Below are 27,206 nucleotides of genomic sequence, written 5' to 3'. Positions count from 1 at the left end.
CCATCACTTTTGTGGTCACTATGCCCGCTCCTCGTCACATCTTCTCCCTCAGAAAACTCACTTTCCCTCTGGCTTTAAATATCACCCTCTCACTGACGACACTCCGATATTATTATCATTCCCTGCTCTCAACCCTGCAATCCAAAAAAACAAAACCAGCTGTCTAATCCCCATCTGCCACTAGATGCTCAACACTGCCTTATGCTAGGTTCTTCTAAAACTGAAGTTATTTTTCTCCACGCCACCAACACCAACCTCACTCTCTCCTCCCCCATCCCATTACCCCTTGATCTCCTCACTCAATCACCCCTTCTCCTCCCATGGCTCACAACCTTGGGTCCTCTTTGACAGCAACCATAATCTACCAGTTCATCACAATGCCTGCCACCACAGCCAGACTCAACCTCAAACATTAGGAAAGTCTGCCCACCCGCATGCATTGTTCATCTAAAACCCTTATCTCATTCTAGTGCCCAGTAAAAAAACTGGACGACTGCTCAAGCCTACTTCTTGGTCTACCCGTCTACTCTTTTGCACCCCTCAACAAAGTCCTCAACTTTAAGACATGCACCCTTGCGCCCCACTACGCCACCAGGGGTGGACTGGGAACTAAAAGAGGCAGTGGAAATAATTACAGGGCATCAAAACAGGCCCTGGAAATAATGTTCAAAGTGGCCCCATATGACACATTTTCAGCAAGCCCAATGCTTTTCCTATGAGAACATTTGGAAATACCACACAAATGAGGCCCAGGGTGCAGAGGCCCACCGGGAAATCTCCAGAGTACCCTATAGGCCAGTCCACCCCTGTACGCCACTATAAATCCACCCATGGTCGTGCCCCCCACTACCTAACTGGATGCATCTCACTGTACTCTCCCTCTCAAACTTTGTCTGCCTCGTCTCTTCACAACTTATCAGTACCCAAGCCCCACCTGTGCCTTCTCCTTTTGCTCCTTTTCCTTACTGGCCCTACTTTACCGGGGTGCTCTCCCCTTGAATATCAAAGTCATCCCTTTAGTGGAACCCAAGAGTAGGCTCAAACTCAACCTGCTAATAATGGAAGGAGCCCCACAACCCCTTGCTCCTTCCTGTCCCAATAACCTGCACAGCCCATCTTTAATGTATTCTGCCTTCAGGGCTACTCTATGCAATATGTAAACAATAGCCTGGGCTCTCAACGTTGAAAATACTGTAATGGACTGGTACATGTTCGAACTCTCAACATTTCCGGTATGTCATTCAGTCCCGCAAAGCGCTTATGTGAAGGCACCTTTCCCTGGGACTGCACATTTATGTGTAAAATGACACCCTGTCCTTACATACATTTTAAAATACAAATAAATACCAGTTGCTGATCTCCTTATAAAGCTTCCCTGATTGAAAACAAACACTGACGTGGATAGTTACTGGTTTTTAATTATTCGTGGATTTTGGGAATGCTGGTTCTGTGGTAATCAGATAGGAGATTTTGAAATTAATGTATCCTTCAGACTAAATTGAATGGCAGATGGATTAAATAAAAAAAGTGCACCTTTTCAGTGGCATGTTAGAAATTTTGCTGCACATTTTAAAATGACTGAATTTTTGGGTGAAAGTCCAAAACTGCTATACATTTCTTTTATGGGAAATCTGCAGCACCCATTATCATTGAAGTATGGTTCCCAAAGGATGAACAAAGCTAAGCTTTGCTTCCTGTGAGTAATCATTTGTAAAAAAAATAAAATAAAATGAAAAGCAAGCCTCCTGATTTGCTCACCAAGCTGTCAATCATGCCCTGCAGGACAATGCTGCACAAACTAACATAATGGAGGGACTAAAAAAGGAACTGCTTTACTTTTTAAGTTGTTTAAACTGCTGCATAGGTGGGGTCCATGTCAGCAGCGAGAACAAGAGCAGCCATTTGCTTTTAAGATGAAAACGGAGAGTGGACTGATATTCAAGAACTAAGCGCTGAACGTTCTGTTAATGAGGTCTGAGTGCTAATGTACAATTTTGATTTAGATGAACGTGGAAAAAAACGACTTTGAATTAATTTCAGAAAATGACCACACAAAAGTTCCCCTTTTGGAACGCCTGGGGATAGGCCTTCCAAAAGAGACAGATTTGTGGGACTTTGCGAACGTCAGGTTTCTGAATTTCAGTTTTATCAAAGAAGTCCATAGTTCAGTTCCCATGGCGACCAGTCTTATACTTTCACAGCTTTTTCAGGTGGTAGGCTGGTTGGGTGAGTCTACATGCAGCGCTGGACCGTGTCTTCAAGATGTTGGAAGTCTAAGTTGGGCACAAGTTCCCTATGAGTTTTCTGTTGTTGCGAAGAGCCTTGAATTCAATGCAGCATTGGACATACAGCATGTGGAGATTCCGATGAGCACCTGAAACATGGTCTCCATCTTTAAGGCCCAGGATCATGTGTGAGACTCTGTTTTGGAAGGCCTGTAGTTTGGTAATCTCTTGGAGAGAGTGACATACGTGCTACCTGAGTAATCCAGTTTTGATAGCATGAGGGCCTGTATTAGCAATGGTTTATCCTGCATGTCAAGTTTTAATCCTGGAGAGTATTGCAATTTTTGCAGGGAGGAGGAGACCTTTAGGTCAAAGGTGATGCCCACATTCTGGGCTTTTGTCACAAGGAGGGGACGTGGGCTCTGATTGGTGGTCAGGATGGCAGGGGCGTGTATCTGGTTTTGTTGCAATTAAGAGGTTATCCATATTTAAAGGAGGGCAGGTGTGTTCAGAGTCTGAAAAAGAGGCATGGAGATTTGCACATTCAGGTCCGATGTATGTGCTTTAACATTGGTGTGATGACTCCGAGTTTGAGGGCTTGGGACATCTTACCTCAGGGGATAGATGCATTTCTGGGACTTGGAATGAACAAGGAGAGTACTGATCGGCCTCAATTGATTACTCTTGGGCTGCATACATCAGTGGTTGCTGCTGGACTCGTAATAATATTTTACCGGTGCCTGACTTTCCAGTGCCACTGGGACATTACAAGTCCCGGCGGCGCGGGAAGTCAGGCGCTGGACTTTGTAACTCTCCATTCCCATAGGGAGACAGAAATGCTGGCACCGTTGCTAACGGTGAGTGAAGAGTCTGCATACTGTGGGCACTGCACCCAGGAGGGTCAGACCTGTTGGGCACAGCAGCCCCAGCAGGCAAACTTGTAATTTGCCTGTTTGGAAACAAGGGTGCCGGTGTGCTTACTGGCACCCTTGTTTCCAGACCGGAAAAGTCGCAATGGGGCCCAATGTCTTCATTATTGCTGCATCTTGGGCAGGAGTGAACTTGTAGATGTCAGTGTGGTGGGAAAACAAGCTCAGTGGGTAAGTCTGTGGCAGCAGTGTCTGCCTCAAGGGTGTGGATTTTGTTGAAAAAGAAAGTAATTACATGTTCACAGTTCCTTGGTAGCGGTGAATGGATAACGAGAACATGACCGAGTCCACTACTTCCATGTGGATACAGACGGTGGCGGTCTTAACCCCACAATGCAAACCAGATTATTCAATATTTGCACCAGTGCTAAAAATGGAGAAAATACATTTAGCACTACGTGTGGGTCTTGGGTAATACACTATGGAGCAAACAGATTTAGTTCCATCCGTATTATCTAAACACAAAAAAACTTTGCAGTAGGGACAAAAGAAGCAGACCGTTTTTAGTTTGTTGCATAGCGTCACAAGATGTGTCAGTGCATTTATTGTTATGTTACGCTGCCTAATTCAAACATTTTAGACAATATAGATTTCTCTATTCCCTCCTGTTATACCAGCAGCAAAATTGGTGGCAAGTTCATTCGCTCAATTGTTTTGCACAAAAGCAAAATTTAGATCAGGGCCCAGGAAAGTGCACTCTTCTGTTCCAGTGCAGGCTTGACATGTATTTGGCATTCATTCAGTGTTATCTTGTTATTTATTTCCATGCTGAAAGTCAAGTTTACTGGAGGAATGTTTCCGGAATCACTAACATAAAGCTATCCCTCCTATCCTGCTTCACTATTTTCCTCATGGCAAGATCTGCCAGTGACATCACTACTACCTCACGCGTTCCCTCAAATGAACGGATCCAGCTGCTGTATACGTTGGCACACTCTAGAACTTTCTTCATTTTCTCTGTTGCAGCCGTAGCTAGGCTTCACTTCCTTCTTTTCATTTCTATGGGCTCGTTATGGGTATTCCAATTTGTGCATGCGCGGGCAATCCTTAGAACAAAATATCTGCATTTAGGTACAAATATATTTGTATGGTAAAAAAGTTAATATTGCCATCTGAATGGAAAAAGTAAATTCATCTTTGAAATCGTTTTTTTCCAAGGGATGTAAGCATATCTGGTTTTGATATTAGAACGCATAATAATACAACATTCCAGAAAAGTCCATCTGAATGATCAATGGACAGTGAGATGTTGCTACAAGTACATTCAAATATAAAATAACACATGGAGCCTTACCACTATTGGGTGGTCCACGATGTAGTCCTTCGCTTTGAAGGTCTTCACTAAACCAGAGATAGGATAAGACATGCCGTGGCTGGAAAGGAAATGCATGTGTTAGATTTTAGGCATTGGATCATATTACATATCGTTTCCTATTCGCTTATGCACATTCTAAATATTGCCGCGCGGTGGAGTGGGATTACATAAAGTAATCTCACTGTGCCTAAATGAGTGGCAGTAGAGCCGAGGGGCTCGCCTGAGTGGGGAGAAAGGCCTATCAATCCTTTCTCCCACTGGCGGTCTGTTGATCCTTAGGTTGATCCGGTCGGTTGATCCTTTGGTTAGACAGGCGAAAGCCTGCAATGGTAGCAGGGATTATGTGTTCCTGTCTCCCAAGAGAGGGGAGCCTGTTGCACTCTCCAAGGGGTGGGAGAGGTGGCCTGGAACACCACCCCAACATGCTTTGGGTCTTGAGATCTGAAGATGCTCCCGGTGGAAAAGAAACAGATGCATGCAATTTGCTGGTCTATCTCCGATTGTTTTTTGCCAAGGCTCCACCAGCTGCGTATACCGGTGTGATATACGGGGCTGTCATAATCTGCCAAGGGGGCTACATGTGTCTAGTGCCCACCCAATATAAATGCAGCCCTGCCAACTCAATGAACACTCCTTGTCAGCAGGAGCCTACACTCCACACAGCCAGGCTTGCATAGTGATGATCTGGACCTACTACCTCCAGGTAGCCCCACCGACTAGACTATCGGGTGGGGGGCAGGGACTACGTTACAACCGTTTATGAAATAAGACCCATTCTATTTTAAGGGCCACAAAAATGTTTGTTTAAAAAAACATATCGCAGCAGTCGTTGTGGAGTGCACTTCCTTAATATGCTTTGAAGTAGAAACACTGCAATGGTTTTTTAACATTTTATGAAATTGAAGCACTGGCTTTCAACCTCCCACCCTCAATATTCCTTCATGTTAATTCATAACATTTTTCCCAATTAATCTTCCAATTGGAATCAACAGATCCATCAGGGCAACCTGTTGCCCCTCCCCCCAGGCCCCATGGCCGTCCCACATCCCTATATCGCTCCTCACCTTTCTCTACGAGTTGCCGCTACCTTATCTCCTTCACTGTAAACTTGCAATTGACCCCCTGTCTGTTTTTTCGTTTTGGGATCTTCTGAAATCTTCCCAGAAGCCTATTGGCATTTGCTGCAGCTGCACTCTGCGCTCTAAATACTTCTTCTCAAACATTACAAATAGTCACCCTGAGTAGCTCAAACCAATCCTCCTTATACAAAGCGATTATTTGCTCCTTTTCCCCAACCTTAATGCTAAATGGCAACACCTTGACTGTCTCAGGAGCTTGTATGAGTTAACCTCAGGCTGTGCCCCTAGTATCTCACCAATATCCTGCCCAACTTCCAACCAGAATGTTTGCACCTCTGTATACTGTTCCATCACAGGATGGGAACCAGCATCTGGAGCCCCGCAACCTAGACATTTATACATGGATCTCTGAACTAGAAGGATGCATTCGTTTGGCAGTGACACGAGACTCCTGCAACGAAACCTCCCTAGTGATGGTGCATCCATGGTCAATCCCTTCCACGTTTTGTGCAAAAATAAAATCAAATATATATATATATATTCAAGTGCAGTTAAGGTAAGAAAACCTAACGCAATAAAACCCTTGTTGAAATTCAGTGCACTGGGAAACTCGGGATCGGCTTAAATCAGTGCCTTCCTGTTGATCTCCCTCATAATGCCGTATCAACCATAATCCCATTTTGTATGGCATTGTGAATTCTTCTCTTATAATATATTTGTGCTCTTGGGTTTTGCAAAGGGAACGCCCCAAGGTAAGCCAGCCCTGAGTTTCCCAATGCGCTGAAAAAGGCTTCACTGCCCTCCTAGACCCTCACCAAGTGCCTCCTCATGTGTGTCTGCTTACCCCACTCCCTTGATGGCATCATCACCCCTGCGCCAAATACCATTCCCTCCACAAGACTCATCGTTTCTGTGACACAGCTTCAGTTGAAATGTCAGGGAGCCGTGGTTATACCACAGGTTCTACCCAAGGGTATGTGAAAAATGTTTGACCCACATGTTGCAAATCTGGTCCCTAGCCCCCCTCCAATTCCCACTTTCCCTTGGTGTCCTCTTGCCTTCAGCCCACCTGTAGCCTAATTGCATTTTCATGTTTTTTGACTTGCAAATGACTTTTTTCTGTATTTTATTTTCCGATACCCTGGGCTATAACATGGTGTATAACCTCGGGTATAACCGCGGCTATCACTTGCATCGAGAAAACAAAAAGGATGGCAGCTGTTTCATTTATGAAACACACTAAACACCCGAATACCCAATGTATCCGGCCAGATATAGCAATTTATTTTTTGAGAAGGGGTACCCTTCTCCTTTAAATCATTTTTAAAAGTACTGGACGGAATAATCCCAAACCGCAAAAGGAATGCGATTCAAAGCCGCACGCACAATTTGTTTCAAACCTGGTCCAAATATGTCCAAATATGTTCAGTGAAAACACCCTAGCTAAAGTTTAGTTAAGGTGCCCAAATGTATCAAAACAAAACCCCTGAAATTCAGTGTATTTGGGAAGTCATGACCGGCTTAACTGGGTTTTCATTTTCCTGATAACCACAGGTATGTAACAACTTCAAATAACCATGGCTCTCTGTAATATACTCTGTAATATATTGTGATTATACCTCTGATTAGAATTTTTGTTTACAGCTACAGTGAGGTAGGGAGTGAAACATCAGTAGCCATGGCTTTTGGTTTGGTTGTGTTTAAACAATAGAATGGGCACAGGTGAAGAACTGTAGTGTTGTAAAATATACAGTGGGCACGGGCAAAGTCCATGCTCAATAGCCAGGCCCTGACTAATGGGCCGATACATATGTATAGTGGCCACTGCCCAAGGTCATGGCCATGGCCATGGCCGAAAGCCAGGGCTAGTGGCCTGGTAATATTGTACATATTAAGCCATGTCCACTGGCCATGGCCAAAAGCCATGACTAGTGGTTTCGTACTGTTGCAAAATATACAGTAGTAATGCCACAGTTATTTGAAGTTGTTACGTACCTATGGTTATCAGGAAAATGATGAAAAAAAGTTTTCCCTGCCATCCCAGGCACTCACCAAGTGCCCCACCACCTGTTCCTCCCACTCCCCTCAAGGCCTACTCACCTCCCCAGCCCTCTTCCATTTCCCCAACACTCGTTTCCATGTGACAAACTTTAATTCCTTTATAGACTTGGTTATCCTTCTGTATAACTGCGGCTACAGGAACTCATTCATGCTCTTAACTTTGTCCCTATTCCACCTCCAACACCCACATTCACATGGAGACCCCCCCCACCACTATCCTGATACCATTTCACTGTTTTTCCTCCTCGAAATGGCATTATTTTCCCCTCTTTGTTTTCGGGTAGTTACAGGTAAAAAAAAATGCCAGCCTTTTCCTTTCTGAAAAGCATATCTGCCGCAATTGATTGATTGATTGATTGATTTATAAAGCGCTTTACACCAAAGCGCTGTACATTGGAACAACAAACTACAGAGTAATAACAATAACTTTATGAGCAAATTACAACTTGAATCATTCAGCAAAACAGTGCAAGGAGCAATTGACTGAGAGGGGTTGGGGGAGTGGAGTGGGAACAGGAGTGTTGGGGAGGGGCAGGGGAAGGATTGAATAAATGTAATAGGAGGGGAGGAAGAAAGTAAAGGTAGAAGGGAGAGAGGCATTAAAAGAGGGGAAAAAGAATAGGGGGGAGTAAAGAGGGCAAGGGGTGCATCAAGGTGGGGAGTGGAGGAGGATGGATTTAAGGGAAGCGTGAAATGAGGTGAGGGAAGTGGAAGAGCGGATTGAGAGGGGAGAGAGTTCCAATGCAGAGGGACAAGAAGTTGGAAGGAGCGGAACCGGGAGGAAGCACAGGGGGAAGGGGGAACAGTGAGAAGGAAGTGGTCAGCAGAACGAAGGGGGCGAGAAGGAGAGAAGGGAGGGGAGATAGGGAGGTGCAAGACCATGGAGGGTTTTGAAAACAAGGCAGAGAAAGTGGAATTTAAGTTGTAGGTGGAAAGGTAGCCAGCCAAGGTGAGAGAGTGAAGTGGAGATGGAGTCACGGAAGGTAAGGAGACAGAGGGTACGAATAGCAGAGTGGTAAATAGATTTGAAAGGGGTAAGCTGAGATGAGGGAAGACCGAAGAATAGAAAGCAGCAATAGAAGAGACGGGAAAAGATGAGAGAGGAGATTAGGAGTTTAGTAGCATGGAATGTGAGGGAGGGACGGATTTTACGAATATTGTAGAGGTGGTATCTGCAGGAGCGGGAGGTGAGTGAAATGTGTTGCGAGAAGGTGAGAGAGGAGTCAAAGAGAACACCTAGGTTGCGAGCATGAGTGGAGATAGGGAGATTGGAAGGAGGAAAGTGGATGAAAGGGGGAGGAGAGGGAGGAGGAAGAGTATTAGAGGGGAAGAAAAGGACTTCGTTTTTATTGGTGTTAAGTGAGAGAAACTGGGAGGACATCCAGTTCTTAATGGCTGTGAGACAAGAGGAGAGTTTAAGGTGGAGGTAAGGTGTGAAGGAGGAGAAGGAGAGAAAAAGTTGAGTGTCGTCGGCATAGAAATGATGGGAGATGCCAAAGGAGGAGATAACAGGGGTAATGAGGGAGGTGTAGAGAGAGAAGAGGAAAGGACCAAGTACAGAGCCTTGAGGAACACCGTAACTAAGTGGGAAGGTAGGAGAGGTTTGGCCTCCCCATGAGACAGCAAAGGAACGAGAGGAAAGGTAAGAGGATAGCCATTTAAGGACAGGGCCTTTAAACCCGAAAGAGTTTATGAAGAGAGAAATGCACAATGGGAGATGTATCTATTTTTTTGGGATAAGGGGACACCCCTTCTCTGTCAAATATATGAAAAATACTGGACGCCATAACCCCAGACCTCCAAAGGATCGCGAGTCAACGCTTCGTGCCCATGCTTTATCAGACCAGGTCCAATTCCATCCAGTGGTTTTTGCTGTGCGGTCTGTACCAAATGTACCTTTTTTGTCTATGGGAAACTGAATGGGACTAGGCCGAAAGTGCTTTTTTGGTATTCTTAATAACTTTTTTTATTTTTTTACGAATCTTTCCCAAAATGTCCGGTCTGGGGGAACCATGCATTCAAAATTGTCTGCAGAATTTCTGGCAAATTCATCATACGAGTCAAAAGTTATAAGCAACAAAACGCTTGAAATTCAACGCTCGCATTTGAAGCAAGTCCGCCTTAACTTTGCACACCTTGTTGTTGCCCAGCCTTTCACGTTGAGCCTATGTTCAAGCCTGGACCATTTCTATCCATGTAGTTTGCTTCTCTAGTTGCCTCCTCTTAGCCATTATTACATTCATGGATTCTTTTCTAATAGTGTTCAATCGTGTGTACTAGTGCTTCTTGCTTCAACGTCCCTTTGGTTCCCATCCAAGCACTCCCTTTCTCTGGGCATGGTCCTATGGGCTCGATGCTCTATATAAAGACATCCCTTTTTAATGCTTTAAGGGCTTCTCATGTTGCTGCCACAAGCACCACCCCCTTTTCAATTTTTCCAATATAGCCAATGAAACTGCTTCCTCATATACTATGTCCGATAGAGCGTCCGACCTGAATCTACAATTTGCTCCTAGTCCAAATCTACCATTTGCTTGCCAAGTGATAGGTAACGGGAAGTGATCAGATAGGCGCTTCGGAAGAATCACAGATTGCTTTACACACCCACCCAATTCTAATTCCTTAGTACGCAGTCAACATGTTTCGAGGATTGTGCACTGACAGTCAAAACGTGTTTTGTGTCAGATAATGGTGAAACTCCCTGCTTATACCTAGCAACGCATACAAACTAATGTTGTCCCGTAATAAAAATGTTGCTTTTGGCATTGGGCAAACCCGCACTGAGGACTTGTCCCATTACATCTGTAAGATGGTGTTGAAGTCGCCCGCTATTATCCCTACACATTCCATTGGATTCTGGCATTCTCTGAATAAGTGTTCATAAAAGAACAGGGAATCCACATTAGGCTCATATATATTCATAAAGTTCGTCGATTTCTGGATCAGCAATATTACCACTCTAGCCAGTGTCACACCGAGGACACGCATACACACAAATGACCCTACAGACAGATGTGATTCACAAAAGCTTTATTGCGTATAAATTAAGGCCAACATAGTAAACAGCCACGGTCTGAGCTACACTAAAGTGATCAGAATGAGCTCTGCTCAGAGGAAAACTAAAAAAAGATAACGGCAAGATTCTCAAAACCTGTGGTAGATAGCACTTCTGGGTATTTCAATGTGCATCCCGAATTCACAAATGGGATGCGCTCTGAAATGTGCAGAAAACGAATTCATTCCCTCTGCACCTGTTGGGAACAGGGGTAGGGGGTAGGGGGAGAACACACGAAAGGGCTATTCATGATCATGTCATGCATTTTACTTTTAATTGAGACTCTACTGTCACACTTGCATTTCTTTCTCCCAAACAGGGACAGACATGATTTAAGCTTTTTTGTTTATGTTTCACAATGGTAGGCTATTGAAGGGCTCGTCATTGGGAAATGTGCTCCCAGCACTCACGGGGATGCTGGGAGCCTGTCATGCACACGTGTTTGGAGCCGTCTCCCAACGCCAGTGTACAGACGGGGGCTGGCCAAAGCAGACATGTGCAGGTCACCTTTGTGGATAAGGGGACTGGGGCATTACTTTTAGTCTCCTCTCCGGCCTTCTCCGACGAAATCTTGGTTTTAGCTCAGATACATTTGCTCTGCCATAGTTCCCCTTTCCATACGGCATTATTGAGCCCACTTAATCAGCCCCTCTCTGACATAACTGAACTCAGGTCTGCAGGCTTGGTTTGGGGAACTTAGGATTTGTACTTCTCTGGTGGGTCTCTCCTGTCTGGACTCTAGCTTCACAAACTGCATCCATCTTGGAGTTTCTAAATCCCTGTCCTTTGGCTGCCCTCCTAGTAATCATATGCAACGTGGTTTCCCAATTCTTCCATGGTTTTAATTGGTGAGGTGCAGACCTTGGAATCGCTGCCACAAGCTTGACATGGTGATCGCAGGCCCACTGTGATCCTCTGAACGAGTCAATAGGAGGCCTGGCTGTCCTCTATCTTGGGCTGGACCTACAAGTTGCAACTGTGCCTGACACGTCCAACCCTGTCCCGTCTCCACCCCTGCAACTCTCAGCATTCATCTGCCACTACTGCTCTCTCAGGGAAGCTCCTGGTCTCTTGTGTTATGGTAGGTACAAAATTAAAGGTGTGTCAGGTGCCACAATTACCTGCACAAGTGGTTTGACCTACCATGTCACACTGGAATTTTCATAAAGTCCCAGTGGGCCAATCAGTTACCTAGCTTTTATTCTCACACTTCTACCTAGAGGGTACAAGTGACTTGCCCATACCAATGCTCTGCGGAGTGGTAGCGTTGACTAGGGGATCCTTTGTTATACCCAGAGTAAGCATATGGTAAAATCTGGAGCTAACCCAATTCATAAATCAGGCTTCCTTGAAGTGAAATGAGTTTCTTTCAATAATGCATTGTTTATCTTGTACCTCTGCAAGTATGCAAAGACTTTGTGCTACTGGATTTTATTTCAGCCATTGACATTCCAGTGCATCACCTTAACCTCCCTACATACAATGCAATTTGTCAACTTTCTGATGCTACCACACTTGCATTAGTTCCATATTCCTTGCTCTGTTTCTACCGTTCTTCATTTCAACTTACTGACAGAATCTCCACACACCACTTCCTATTCTGGATTAGTTGAAGGGGGCGAAGAGAGGAAAGAAGCAGATTGAGGAAGAGGCTGTTTCAGTAAACCGGCCTGGAGAGAACCAGAGCTCTAGAGACATTGTGTTTCTGGGGGAAGGTGAGAAAAGGGAGAATACATCTGAGGAGGTGAAGCTGAAAGTGGGCCTTCTTTGCAAGTTCCATGATGTGAGGTGAGGAGAGAGAAGAGTCAAAGATGACACCAGATTTTTAGCCTCACAAGATGAGGCGATGGAACCCAAGGAGAGCAGCCAGAGAGCGGGAGGGAAGCAGGCAGCAAAGGCCCAATGAGAAGGATCTCAGTCTTACTGCTATTAAGAAAGAGATCATTAGCCATGCACCATGCCTGGATAGCAGTCAGACAGTCAGGAATGAATGAGAGAGGAAGAAGAGAAGGTAGTGGAGGGAAACTTCAAGGAGATCTGTGTGTCATCGGCATAACACTGGAAATGAGGAGAGAAGGAAGGAGGAAATCAAGTGTGCCAGACGGGCAAGGTAGATGTTAAGAGCCACGGTGAAAGGATAGAACCCTGAGGGTCGCAGCAGGTAGAGAGTGAGATTGAGGAGAGGAAAGGCCCAGTTGCACCTGGGAAAGTCGGTTTGATAGGAAGGAGGTCAACCAATCCGGTGGCAGGTCCGTGATACCAAGGGTATCATGGAGTCGCTGTCATGACCCACAGAACATGCCCCTTTTGGACCTTATGGTCCCTGTCACAACGGGGCTTATACTCCTTGATACTCCCAACATGGCCGTCTAACGGAGAACTTCCTCCTAGTCATTACGTCAGACGTAGCGTATTTTACAAATAGGCCGCGCCCCTGTGGGCCCGCGCGTCTCAATGCTCTGTAGCAGCGACTAGACGTGTGCTTCGTAGTTCGCTACCAGTTACTCTTGTTCCAGGCCTCCTATTCCTATTCCTTACCCCCTTCCTTCTTCCTTGATTCCTGGACTCGTGTGCCGTCTGCACACCTTCTTCGTTCCTGGATCATAGAGTGTTGTATCCCAGACCTCTGAACGCACGCTGGAGTCATAAGAGGCTCACGCGGGCTCATACAAGACCAGGCCCGTGCGTAAGAAGACACCGCCCAAGAAATCTTGCAAGGATCGCTTCCAGGTGAGAAAGGGGGAACTCTGTGACAGTTTGAGATGCCAAACGACCGAAGCCGCAGTCGACATGGAAGCGGCTGTTCAGGATCTCATGCGTCGCATGCAAGAACTAACAACCGAGGTACAAAATTTAAAAGCAGAAAATGCCGCTCTCAAACAATTGGTTCTACCCCGTGATTCAGCCACAAAGGAAAGTGTGTTGCTGGCGGTATTGTTGACAAATACGATGGGTCGGCAAAAACCCTTAGTGGATTCCTTGATTCTTGTTTGGTTCACTTTACGTTTAAGCCCTACTACTTTTCAACTCCCAGGGCTAAGGTGGGCTTCATAATTTCACACCTTTCCGGAAATGCTCTAACTTGGGCTACGCCCTTGGTTAATTCCAGTGATGCCCTCCTGGATGACTACGACGGGTTTATACAAGCCCTTAAAACAATGTTTGACCGTCCAGAGCAGGTCTATAGTGCCCAGGAGCGTCTGCTAGACTTTCAACAAGGTTCCCAGGATATGCTTACATATGTAACCCGAGCAAGCAACTGGCCAAGGAAGCTGATTGGTCTTCTGAAGCAAGCTTTACTCTATTCAGACGGGGACTGAATGAGGAGATCAAAGATGAGTTGGCTAGAGTGGCTCGCCCAAGCACATTCCAGGCTCTTATGGACCTTGCCATGCAAATAGATTTTCGTATCCAGGAAAGAAAGGTAGAGATGAAGAAATCTAAGGCAACCTCTCCAAAGACATCCTTCGAGGTTACCCCCAAAGTTGACACAAATCCTGGGTCTACTACTGAACCAGAACCTGTGCAGATAGGAGCCTTCCGTGGACCCATATCCCCGCAAGAGAGGATGAGGAGGATTCATACGAGGTTATGCATGTACTGTGCCCCAGATAAACATCTGATCAGAGAATGTCCTCTAGCCCCTCCTCGGCGTTCGGGAAACGCCAGCTCCCGATCCTAGATGGAACTAGGCTTCGGGAGAGAGATGTTTGCTCCACGTCTATTCCATCCTTGAACTCTCCTGGACAAAACAAACTAGTAATTTTACAGGCCCTCCTATCGCCATCCAAGAATGAGAGCTACCCCATTTTGGCCTTGGTAGACTGCGGAGCTATGGGAGTATTCATTGATCAAGAATGGGTTTTTAGTCACCAGATTCCATACGAGACACGAAGTATCATGCAACCGGTGGAAGCGATTGATGGAAGACCCCTCACTTCAGGACCCATAAGTCTGCAGACTAAAGAGATCCAACTTTCAATAAACCATCACCAAGAGCTGATTAGATTTGATATCATTAAGTCTGTTCATTGCCCCTTGGTCCTGGGTATGCCCTGGTTACAGAAACATAATCCATATATCAACTGGGCCGCAGGATCCTTATTTCTTGGATCTGAGTTTTGTATGTCTCATTGCCTATTCCTGGAATCTTCCTCGACACCATCCAAAGAACCATCAAAGGATCAGCAGAGAACACTCATGGTTTCCAATATTGTACAGGTTCCCAAAGCCTATCAGAGTTATGCTGATGTATTTTCAACTGCAATAGTCCAGTCTCTACCCCCTCACAGACCTGAAGACTGCGCAATCGACACAGAACCTTCTGCAGTGATTCCCTTCGGAAGGATGTTTATCCTATCCGAACCTGAGAAAAGAGCCTTACGAGAATACCTAGATACCAACCTTGAAAATGGCACCATAAAACCATTGAAATCCCCAGCTGGAGCTTCATTGTTCTTTGTTCCCAAGAAGGACACCAAGGAACTAAGACCTTGCCTCGATTAGCGTGGATTAAATCAGTGCACCCTCAAGGACCGCTACCCTTTACCCTTGATCTCGGATATCCTGGAAGCAGTCAGAGGAGCTGTAATTTTCACGAAACTGGATCTTAGGGGTTCCTATCATCTGATTCATATTAGGGAAGGAGATGAATGGAAAACAGCCTTTAGAACACCCTTTGGACACTTTGAATATTTGGTTATGCCCTTTGGACTGGCTAATGCCCCTGCTGTCTTTCAATGCTTCACGGATAGGGTATTCTCTGATATGCATGTTCTTCTTCGTCATCGTCTACCTGGACAATATCCTGATCTACTCCAAGGACCTTCTAAAACATGAAGGGCATGTAAAGGCAGTTTTACAGCGACTACGTGAACACAAACTCTTAGCCAAACCCGAGAAATGCCTGTTCAACGTCACCTCTGTTCATTACCTAGGATTTGTCCTTAGTCCAGAAGGAATTGGTATGGATCATTCGAAGGTAAAGGTGATAATATCTTGGCCGGCTCCCACTTCTGTGAAACAGATTCAATCCTTCCTGGGGCTTGCCAACTTCTACCGAAAGTTCATACCCGCCTTTTCTGAGATTGTTCAGCCGATCATTGCGCTCCTGAAGAAAGACACTCCCTTTCTCTGGTCTACACCTCAAGAGAAGGCATTCCAATGTTTAAAGACTGAGTTTACTAAAACCCCCATCCTAGCCCAACCCGATATTAATTGGCCATTCCTGGTGGAGACGGATGCCTCCAATTACACCATTTAAGCAGTGTTGAAGCACGAATTAGAGGACAAGATGGAACATCCCATTGCTTACCTTTCAAGAACCCTGACTCCCAGTGAGACACATTACTTCGTCCTGGAAAAGGAACTGTTAGCAATCCATCAAGCCTTCACCGAATGGCGACACCTACTCCTGGGAGCGAGACATGCAGTCCAGGTTTGCACGGACCATCGGAATCTCCAAATCCTACAATCCTTGGAGTGTAGGAACAGTCGTCAGGCCTTCTTTTTTGCTCAGTACCAGTTCCACATCACTCATGTTCCTGGATCACAAAACATAATTGCTGACGCCTTATCTCGACCTCCCGACTATGAAACTATTGAAGATCGGACCTACCCCAAGATGTTTCCCCACAAGATTTTCGTAGCTCAAGCAGTCAATCTCCTGGAAGAAATTCAGATGCAAACCCAACTCTCTGAACTCTGGAAGGCTATCTCGAGAAAGAATGTATGGAATTTGAAAACCAAGGATGGATATTTGTTTAAGGATAATGCCCTGGTCATTCCCACACAGAAACTTCAACAAAGGATAATCAACCTCTGCCACGATACATTCCATTCCGGGCATCGAGGTATCACCAACACCCTTCATCTTATACAAAGACAATTTTGGTGGCCAAGAATGAAGGCAGACGTACAACAATACATCCGAGCCTGTTCTATTTGTAGTCAGAACAAACACGATAACAAGAGACCAGCAGGTCTCCTACTGCGACCTACTCTACCAACTAGAACGTGGAAATTCATCGCTACAGACTTCATTGTGGAATTGCCACCTTCCAGGGGATACACGACTATCATGGTTACCATTGACTTGTTCACTCATATGGCTCACTTCACACCCCTGTATAAATTACCGTCCTCAACAGAACTCGCTGGAATCTTCCTGGAGCACATCTTCCGTCTTCATGGACTCCCTTCCAAAATTATATCGGACCGAAGTCCTCAATACGTCTCTCAATTCTGGAAACATCTCTGTCGCATTTTAGGAATTCAACGCGCTCTCTCATCAGGTTATCATCCACAAACAAACGGAGCTACGGAACGTGTAAACCAGACCCTGGAGCAATACCTTCGTTGTTTCGCCACCAAGGTTCAGGATGACTGGTCGCTCCTGATACCCGTGGCTGAGTTCGCATACAACAACTCCGATCACTCGTCCATAAAGACCAGCCCCTTTAATTGCAGCCAAGGATTCCATCCATCGGTGTTACCTTCTGTTCTTCGACATCCCACACCAGTCCCTACTGTCGACACCTGGGTGGAGACACTCATCAATGTACACAAGGAAGCCAAAGAACACTTAGAGAAGGCCAGAATTTATACTAAACGATATGCAGACTCTAAGGGAAGGCCAGGGGCTTCCTATACAGTTGGTGATCAAGTCTGGTTGTCCTCGAAGCTACTACCCCGACATTTACGGCCAAACAAGTTGGCCCCCCAGTACTATGGACCATTTCCCATCAAGGAAATCATAAATCCAGTCTCATACCGGCTCAAGCTACCCGACTCCTGGAAGAAGATTCACCCAGTTTTCCAGACTTCTTTATTAAAACCCTACATCCGATCCTCCCGGAAATCTTGCAGACCCCCTCCTGTGTTGGTGGATGACCAAGAGGAATATGAAGTATCCCGAATATGTGACTCCAGGTATAAACGGGGTCAGCTTCAATACCTGGTTGAATGGAAAGGCTATCCTCTAAGTGAAAGAACCAGGGAACCAGTTTATAATCTGAATACCCCTCGTTTACTCAGAAGATATCACCTCATACACCCAGGCAAACCTGGTGGAATGGGTCTTCGGAGGAGGCATGCTGTCATGACCCACAGAACACGCCCCTTTTGGACCTCATGGTCCCTGTCACAACGGGGCTTATACTCCTTGATACTCCCAACATGGCCGTCTAATGGAGGACTTCCTCCTAGTCATTACGTCAGACGTAGCGTATTTTACAAATAGGCCGCGGGCCCGCGCGTCTCAATGCTCTGTAGCAGCGACTAGACGTGTGCTTCGTAGTTCGCTACCAGTTACTCTTGTCCCCGGCCTCCTATTCCTATTCCTTACCCCCTGCCTTCTTCCTTGATTCCTGGACTCGTGTGCCATCTGCACACCTTCTTCGTTCCTGGATCCCGGAGTGTTGTATCCCGGAACTCTGAACGCACGGTGGAGTCAGAAGAGGCTCACGCAGGCTTATACAAGACCAGGTCCGTGCGTAAGAAGACACCGCCCAAGAAATCCTGCAAGGATCGCTTCCAGGTGAGAAAGGGGGAACTCTGTGACAGTCGCTGTATGAGGGTGGCATGGTTGACTGTGTCAAATGCAGAGGACAAATCTAGGAGGATGAGAGCAGGTCTTCACGGGTTTTCAGGATGGAGTTTCCATGCCTCTGGATGCGCTAAAACCAGACTGGTGGTCATGGAGACAGCCAACAGGTTCAGTGTGGTGGGTTAGTTGGGTGATAACCAACTTCTCCAAGATTTTGCCCAGGAAGGGGGTAGTAGAGATAGGACGATAGTTAGCTGGGCAGGAGGGGTCAGCAGATGGCTTTTTTAGGAGAGGATGCCCAAGGGAGTATTTGAGGGATTGTGGGAAGGAGTCAGTGGCAAAGGAGTGGCTACAGAAATCAGCCAAGGCAGGAGCGAGAGAGGAAACGTGGTCCTTGATAGTTCTAGGGCAGCAGGGGGGCATCTGTTTGGAGGAGACTTTCATAGAGCGGACAGCTTTATAGACCCCATCCGGTGCGATCAGCAAGAAGGAGGAGAGTATGGGGGAGGGGTATAGGGGAGCCAAGGGAAGCCTGCGAGCAGGCGGAGGAGTAGCGACGGGGGTAGAGGAGAGTAAGGACAGGATGTCCTGTGTTTGCTTTGATATTTTTGTTCTCCACTCCTTGCATAGGTCCACATCCATCTAAACTACTGTTGCTCTCTCAAACCATCAAGGCTTGTAGTGGTGTTGGATGCACACCCTCTCAGCACTTCAAAAGGCAAAAGCTCAATGTTGAATGTGGTGCACATCTGTCTGGGGCCAGCCCCACCAACATTCCATCCTCCCAGGCTCTCCTTTTACCTATTGCCATGTTCACATCATTTGCCAAGGCTCTGCAACAACTTTCAATACAACCACTGCTCTCATAGTCATATAGGGCCGATTTTCCATGAGCTATACCATTTGCAAGCAAAAACATCTTTCTCAGGCGACAATGTGGACTTAAATGTCTCTGATCATTATGGAAGAGACCCCTTCCCCTTTAGAACACTTTGCCCAGAAAGTGTAGAACTCTGGTAGTGCAAATATCAGAAACTTTGAACCTCACAATTACATGCCTGGCTTTAACAACCTTAACCAATATTAGGCCGAGGGCATCTAGAGATTTACATTCGTGTGTTAGATCCAGGTGCTCTATGGGGCCTTAAGGAATCACACAAGTTGTATGCACTTCGTAACTTCTCTTACTATAATTTGGTCACTCGCTAGCATCCCACTGTCCTTATCCACACTTGGCCATCATTAGTCTGCTCTTAATCTTCCTTTCACTTCATCATCCCCAGATGTCCCCTCGTGTGCCAGTTCCATTATCCCTCACTAAGAGGAATTACACTCAGACAAATTCAATCATCTTTAAAGCTCAATGAATCCTGGACCGTCCCAGATTTCACTATTAGCTCATCATTACCTGCCACATCTTGTGCATGTGTGCGCTCTCGTGCACACACATACGCACACACATACACACACCCTCCTCACCTTCTCTCAATGTAAGACAACTGCATCACTGGCAACATCATCATTCTAACCTGCGTATTCCTGGGGTTTCCTTGAGAGGAAATGTGCTAAACAGTCCTTTGCACACAGACTATGGTATACTTGAAAGACATGCCCTTGAAATGTTGTAAACCAATTGGCAATTCTCCTGAAATTCCATCAATCCCTTTGTCTGAGAAGATGATCCCTAAATAAATATGATCCAAACTAAGTGTGACTTTAGATTCCCACAGAAACATTTCAAATGTCTTTATGGCCAGGGCTTCCTTTGCAACTACTGAATACTTTACTTCAGTGCCTTGCAATCACCTGGACGCATGTGCTACGGTCCTTTTGTACCTCGGCGTGTACATGGACTAGCATGGCTCCTGACCCATATTCACTTGCATCTGTGTGCGCAATGCTATAACAGCTGGTGACAAATCGGGCTAACATATAGGGACCTTTGCATGTGACAGAACTTTATTTCAAACACCTTCGACCAAAGAAAATCTATTTCTTGCTAAGATTCCTTAAATTCCTTGTAATTTCTGCAAATGTAAACAATACTTAGAATAACGTTCGACGAATCCTAAGAGCATCACTATTTCATCTTAATTTTTCAGTCTTCCAGCTTTCAAAGTCGCCTTCACCAGATTTTGTTTGCTTTAACTCCATTCTCAGTCAGCGGATTCCCTGAATAGAAAGATTCATGATCTAAATTACTCGTCTCACCCAATTGCCAACCAACCTCTTCTAACATTTTCAGTTTATTCCTTAACCTTCTGCCATAAACATCAAGACATCTCCCACATACAGGAATATAATCCTGGAACGAAAAAATTCTGTTTTCATTCCCAAAATAAAATGGCCATGTCACATTGAAAGACTGACCTTGAAGACACCTGCGCAATAGGAAGGCCATTGGGATTTTCCAAAAGTGTTGCAATTGGTTCAGGAAATAGGCAAATGCCGGATTCAATGTGTTTAAATACAAAACTGCCCTAGTCAGTGTGACCAACTTGAATGCATTTGTTGAAGGTCATTTTTCAACAATTATTTTTTTTATCGAGACCCCTTATGTTCTGGGGTCTGCTACATGTTGCTTTCCAGATATTTTGGACTAGGACTCCCATGATCCTCACCATTGAGTATGCTGGCTCATGCTCATTGGAGTTGTAGTCCACATCATCTGGAGAGCCAAAGGTAGCAGTCTCCTACTTTAAGTCAGCACATAGGTGCATATGTCCAGAAGCCTTTCTGGGTACTAGAAGGTGTGCGACGAATCAACTTCCGGGGCACCAGTGGTCCAGGGATGAATATCTAAACCATCAATCAACCCCACACCTCTAGTACACCAGAAGGTATCCTAACAAATTGGAACACAAGTAAATTATAAACCTCTTTGTCCAATTTTGTTAACGTGAAGGGAACAGTAGGCTTATCTTCGCAAGGTCGTGGATTGTTGGTTAGTTGCAACGCAGCGAAAATACAAATTTTTACCCAATGATAAAAGGGACTGTCCAGTCAAGGTTGTATAAAATGATCTACTTTATTATTATTACAACAGACAGTTCTAGTAGACTACAAAATACAACCCATAATGTAAAGGAACACACAGGACAGACAGTTTCACAAAGAAAAGGGATGCACTCTGGATACTGACAGGAGGGTAGTCGGTGAAGCATTCAGTCTTGACTGTTCAAGGTTATTTGGTTTCAGCATCAAAGGAGCAAGGGGTTATAAATGTCACAAGGGGCCTTCAGAGAAGGACCAGGGGGACAGAACCACAATGTACCTGGTGCTTGAGATGATCTTGATGCTCGACAGTGTCAAGTCAGTTCCAGGACGCTTTGCATCTACTTCGACAGAGTTCAAAATGGGAGACAGCTGCGAGTATCAGGCAGCAGGCAGTTCGGCAAGCAAGGCTGGATGGACGGCTGCAAGCTGGCTGACACAGTCAATGGCACAGCTGGTCGTGGTTTGAGGGCTCGAATGCCTCGAAAATGTTCTTAAACGATGGATGTTGGTTGATGCTTGTTAGGCAAGAATTGATGTAGTCACACACTGTGAGACTGCACAACACCTATCTGCTTGGTATTAGGTAACCCACCTTTTGGTATAGGTGTGTGGTGTGTACACACGTTGGTAGTGTGACTGAGCAGCCAGGCTTATCTCAAGAGGGGTAAATGTGAGCTGTAGAGCTGTAGTAATAAAATCCATAAATACAAGTAGCCAAGTAACGATTACACTCAAGGTTTCAGTTATAAATAATTTATTTAACTAACATCAAGTTTTAAATAAGCATTCTTTAAAAAGGCAATTCATGTAACAGCGAAAATATACTTTAAAAATACTGTTCAGAATCAAAACAAGTTAGTGGATAATCTTTGGATATGCTTCTTACACAATGCCTACACCCTGGGGGGACTTCAATCACAAGGACAGTAATGTAATTTATGCAGATTCTGAGGTGTAGAAAGGAAAGGTTTAAGGAAGGAAAAAGGTTAAACTGGTTCTCAGTATATCTGAGGGCACTTACATCTTCCAATGAAATCTAGACAAGCCTTTCCCAGCAATAACATTCTAAAACAAGTTACCACCTATGAGGGACAGCAATGTCAAACTCAATTGGCTAGAAGTGTGTGCAGGGAGCCAGGACAGCCAAAAGTCAATTTGAAACAGTCTATGGAGCTGAGGCACTTCTTAGGTCAAAGTCTTGCACAAAGTTAGAGAGTTAAAATAAAATAACTTGTAGGGTTACAGGCTGTCAGCCTGTGGAAATAGAGTTGGGATCAACTCTAAAGGCAAGCCAATGCAATTCCCAACTGTGAAAAGCACAGAGAAAAAGACAGTGATGTAAGTACCCCAAGTCTAAACAGTACCTCTGGATTGAAGAAGAGTGGTCCTGTTACAGCGGTGCAGACCTGTGTTCCTGAGCCTCAGTCGTGGGGACAAGAGCGAGGACGTCTGGAGGGCTCATGTGGCAGTAGTTTGGAGGTCATTGTCAGCTACGGGCTCTTTTCAGTTCAGCGGCACTTCGGACAGCCAGCCAGTCTGGACTGGTTGCATTCAGGCACTCCTAGAGATAGAGGACAGGGGAGTTTCGGGAATCTACCTCACATCCTGCCTTTCCAGACAGACTGGAGCCAGAGGCGGGCTTCAGGGCTGAAGCCTGCCAAAGGCAAAACAAAAAAAGAGCTCAAACCTGGCTCAACACACAGTAAAACCCAGGAAAGACCTCACAAAAAGAAAATGGTGAAAAAAGAAGACCAGGGCCATTTTGACAAACATGGTCATCCATGGGTGCTGTACTGCAGCTGAGGATCCAGCCTGCAGTAGAAAAACACAATCATAGGAAAATTAACCACTGCCACCAGCCATTTAAAGTAGTGAGGCTAACACAAAATGTTACATCAGAATGTAGGATAAGGGGCTACTAGGTAACCACATAAGATGGGGTTGCTGGACCCACATAGAGAAAAGTTAAGTAAAGTCAATTTCACTTTACTATTCTTGGGAACGGTAGTTCACACAAGAACAGGTATTTAAACCTTATGGGATATCTAAAGGATTTCTCTTTGACACTGCACTGAAGGTGCTGGGTGTCACCAAACAAAAAGTAGATGCCCATGGAGTTTGTCATACTCCAAAAACGGTGATAACACATAATCCAAATCAGGCCAAAGCACATGAAAGAGTGAGAAAAAGGTCTCACTCACTCCAGCGTCAAAATTAAAAGTCCTAAAGTCCAGCAAAATAGCTGAGGGTCTCTAAGGTTGAAGGGAATTAGCACAGAAATTAGAATTCTCCCTAACAATGCTTGTTGTGGCACTCCTTCTAGCTTCTTCGCAAAGTTTGTGTCATCCTTTAAGGTGGACGGCCCAAAGCTGAAGAGAGTGTTTTTAGGCAACAACTCTGTCCTTTGTTCAGCGACTCTCCGGCACTTCCTTCCTAGGAAGCTTGCTGGAAGAAACTAACAGGGCACGTTGTGTGCTGGCTGGGTACTGATTCAGGAGCTGCTGGACAGGTCCTACGAGTCCGGTATCTCTGTATGCTTCCTGGGAGATGTTTAGGGGAGGGATCTTGCTTCCCTCTTGGAAATCCTGACCTTCCTTCACTGGCAGAAGATGTAAAGCAGACTGTACTTTCAGCCCAGGTCCAAATGAGTCCTTCTACTTACTCCTTTCGAAGTTGTCGGATGATCTGCTAAGTGAGGAGCTCAGCCCTCTTTAAAGCCAAATGGGCACCACTGATTGGTGCGGGCTAAGCCTACCTTAATGAACCAATCCTGGATCCCTACCAAAAATATTCTGTTATCTGTGCGGTCAGGATCAGAAGGCTTTGCAATAGTAAATGTAAGAGGTGACAACATGTACTCCTAAATCCCACCCATCTTCCTGTCTGTTGTATATCAAAGTGTCTTTCTGGTTAACTGAGCCCTCTGTGGCTCTTGATCAAAGCGCATGTCTCCCTTGAGGTTTGTGGTGAGAACAGATTTCTGTCTCCCTCAAATAACATACTTCGTCCCCCTGAAAGGGGTCTGCTCTGTGGGGGTTGCCTACAATAAATAGTGGACCCAGACATGCCATTCACTGACCTTCATACCGAGGATTGGGAATTAGCTTCAAGTTGACACATTGCATATCCAAGAGGTTTTAGTCCTGCCTTCCTCTTGTCCATTCTGTAATCAAGCCTGATGCATGCCTGTTCCAATGAACTCTTATTAGTATTCGCTGCCACCAGCAGTTTAGACAATAGGACAATCCATGGAGCCTTTGATATTTTAATTAGGCTGCCCATGGCCAGAGGAAGTTGTCACCTTCCCCTTTCTTGTGATGTTTTGATGTACCTGTGGCTGTCACACCCCCAGCTGAACATGACAGGGGAGGACACAAGTACACTCAACTATGCATTTGTTGTGCAGTGAGCAGGGAATATGTGTGTAGAATGGCCCCACACATTTTCAGAGGCTGATCTCCTATCATTCATTTTCATTTTAAAAACCAAAAAAGCCCAGGTGAGCGCGCACTCACCGTGTGGATGGTTCACTTCCTAACAAGGGGGGAAACCCCATTTATGGCCTCCAGAGATTCATGAATATCATTATTCAACTATCTCTCTATCACATTTGAGACTTCCTCCCTCATGGATATCAGTACATTTCTTACTTTTGCCAAAGCAGCAACAACACACTTTTATAACTTGATTTGCTGTTGATATCCTTTGAGGCATCCTTGACGTAAACTGAACACTAATTACAGTTGCTTCAGCTCATCCATCATCTTGTTAGAATGTATCACCATTCCTTGTTTAACCCCATTCAGCCTCCAAATTATATTGAGGGCGCTTAGTTCCGCCCATCTCTTTATACTTTCTCCTTTCCTCATTATGTCAATGGCTGAGCTCATTACTCTCCAGTTTGAACTGCAGCTCGATTTAGAAATTTCAAAGCATTTCAATAAAACATCCCCAGATCCTCATGCACAAATGCTGGCAGCCGGCAAACTCACAACAAAAAATATTGTTTCCATGAGTATATGAGATTATAACTATCACCGATTCAACCTGCATTCATTCCAATTTGTGCAAAGGGTTTACTCCTTTTAGGTCTCCAACCTGCTTTATTCACAGACAATACAACTTCCTTAAGAGGATCGACACACTTTAATGCTTCACTGACCTTGAACTTAGAGGATTCGTCACCGATTTCAAATTTGGGACCAAAAAGTAAATCAAGCCCAGGTACATAAAGTTTAAGATTTTTATCACAGACTGTATACACGGGTGGGCCAACTAAAATATCAATAGAATCGTACCCCCCAAAAATTACAAAACATGCAAAGTCCTTCTTCTGCTTCCTTGAGCGTAGGTGCAGGATTTCAAGGGACCAGTACCCTACGACTAAGCCAATCCTTGATGCTCTTGAAGAACCTCTGGCTTCCCTTACAGATGGTGTTGGGGTCAGCCAGGAGAGAGGCAGAAGGACTAATCCTTACTAGCCCTGCTTCCTGACTTTGTTCTTCCTACCTCCTCACTAAAATATCACTAGGCTCCTTGACCGCCGCTGGAACCTCCTCCCACATCTAAGACCTACCTAGGGCCTGACCCTAGGGCCTGACCTAACCTTCCTAAATCCCGAAACTCTTAGCAGACTAACCAGCTTCTGGCTCTTTACCTCTCCATTCAATATCTTAATAAAGCCTGATCTCTTTTCTATAGCGCTTTCTTTGTTCTTTTCCACTCCTCATCACCCCCAGGCCAGTCCTCTTCACTCTCCTCATCTCAAGATGGCCCGTCCCAAGTCTTGCAACTCTGGCCTATCCCTTCTTCCTGCTGGATCTTGCACTGTGCCCTTACTACCAACTTGGGCTGTTACCACCTTCCACTCCACTCCAGGAATTACATCCTTCCTCTAGCCTTCCAATGTTACTCCTTCCGTCAACTGCACTCCAGGTTTTAGTTCCCCCTACTCCACTCTGCACTTGTTTCCTCCTGCCACTCAACTCCTGGTTTTATTTCCTCCCTCCTTTCTCCTGATCCTACCACCTTCTTCCACTCCATCCCTGGTTTTGATTCCTCCTTCCTGTGCCCTGTTCCTACTTCCGTATTCCACTCCTGATTTTGCTTCCTTCCTCCTTCCCTCGCAGATTTCACTTGTCTTCTGTAGCAAGTACCTCCTCCAACTCCTCCACCTCCTCTGCCTCCTCCAGCTGCCACTTGTTCAGTTCCGCTCTGCAGCACCTCTCCTCTTCAGCAGTCTTCTCTCCCCAGGCTTCTCCAAACAGGAGCTGCGTCCTCCCCACTCAGCCACCATGCTGGACTGGGCTGCCTGGCTTATAAAGTAACATGCCCCCTTCCCTTCATTGGAACTATGGCTGATGGTCTGCAGGTGTGAGTCTAAGGGTTTTAGGGAAGTGCCCTCTTAAGCCCTTTTGGGGCCCTGGGCATGGACACATTTGTGTGTCCCCAAAGACTGGTAGTGTCCCTTATGCCCTGCACAGCACTTTACACGGGTGAAGACCAACAAATAAAATGCCCATGAAAGGCATTAGGGAGACCATGGGATGCGTCATGCCATTCAGGATGCTCTAGGGGTGCTGGAAAAACTGGTGCATTAAGCATGCTGAAGAACTCTTTACCACTGCCTCGTGTCTGTCTGCCTGTCTGTCTCAGGTCGGGGGCAGAGTCAGAATGCCGACCCTGCCCTCTGCCTTATCCAAGAATAGGCAGAAGGAGGAGTTGAGGGCATCTCTGGACCCCTTAACATCTTCCTCCAATGTGATGATGTATGGAGGAGGGGGGAGCCGAGGCTGAGGAGAGAATATCACTGCTAGGGCCCACGTATGTTTTCAAAATGAAAAAATGTTGTGTATGTGTGCGTTTGTGTGAGTGTTCGTGCATATCAGAGATTTTAATTTTAGATGGTGTGCGCATGTGAGTGACAGCGCACATCTGCGTGAGTGCTTTGGTGGGTGCTAGGTGAGTAATTAAGGGAAGCTGGATTAGTCTATGATGTC

General features: G+C 45.6%; 1 protein-coding gene across 1 annotated transcript in view; it reads right to left on the bottom strand.

Moving 5' to 3' along the window:
• Positions 1-27,206, bottom strand: part of ADHFE1 (alcohol dehydrogenase iron containing 1) — a 419,108-nt gene that overhangs the window by 82,499 nt on the left and 309,403 nt on the right. The window contains exon 11 of the mRNA XM_069621130.1: positions 4,449-4,527. Coding sequence (XP_069477231.1) covers positions 4,449-4,527 — 79 coding nt within the window. The remainder of the gene's footprint in view (positions 1-4,448; positions 4,528-27,206) is intronic.

This window comes from Ambystoma mexicanum, chromosome 5q, assembly GCF_040938575.1.
Source record: "Ambystoma mexicanum isolate Mex_15411 chromosome 5q, UKY_AmexF1_1, whole genome shotgun sequence".
In the NCBI taxonomy this organism is placed as follows: Eukaryota; Metazoa; Chordata; class Amphibia; order Caudata; family Ambystomatidae; genus Ambystoma; species Ambystoma mexicanum.
Note: the sequence above shows the minus strand (reverse complement) of the source record. Positions and strands in the feature narration are given on the sequence as shown.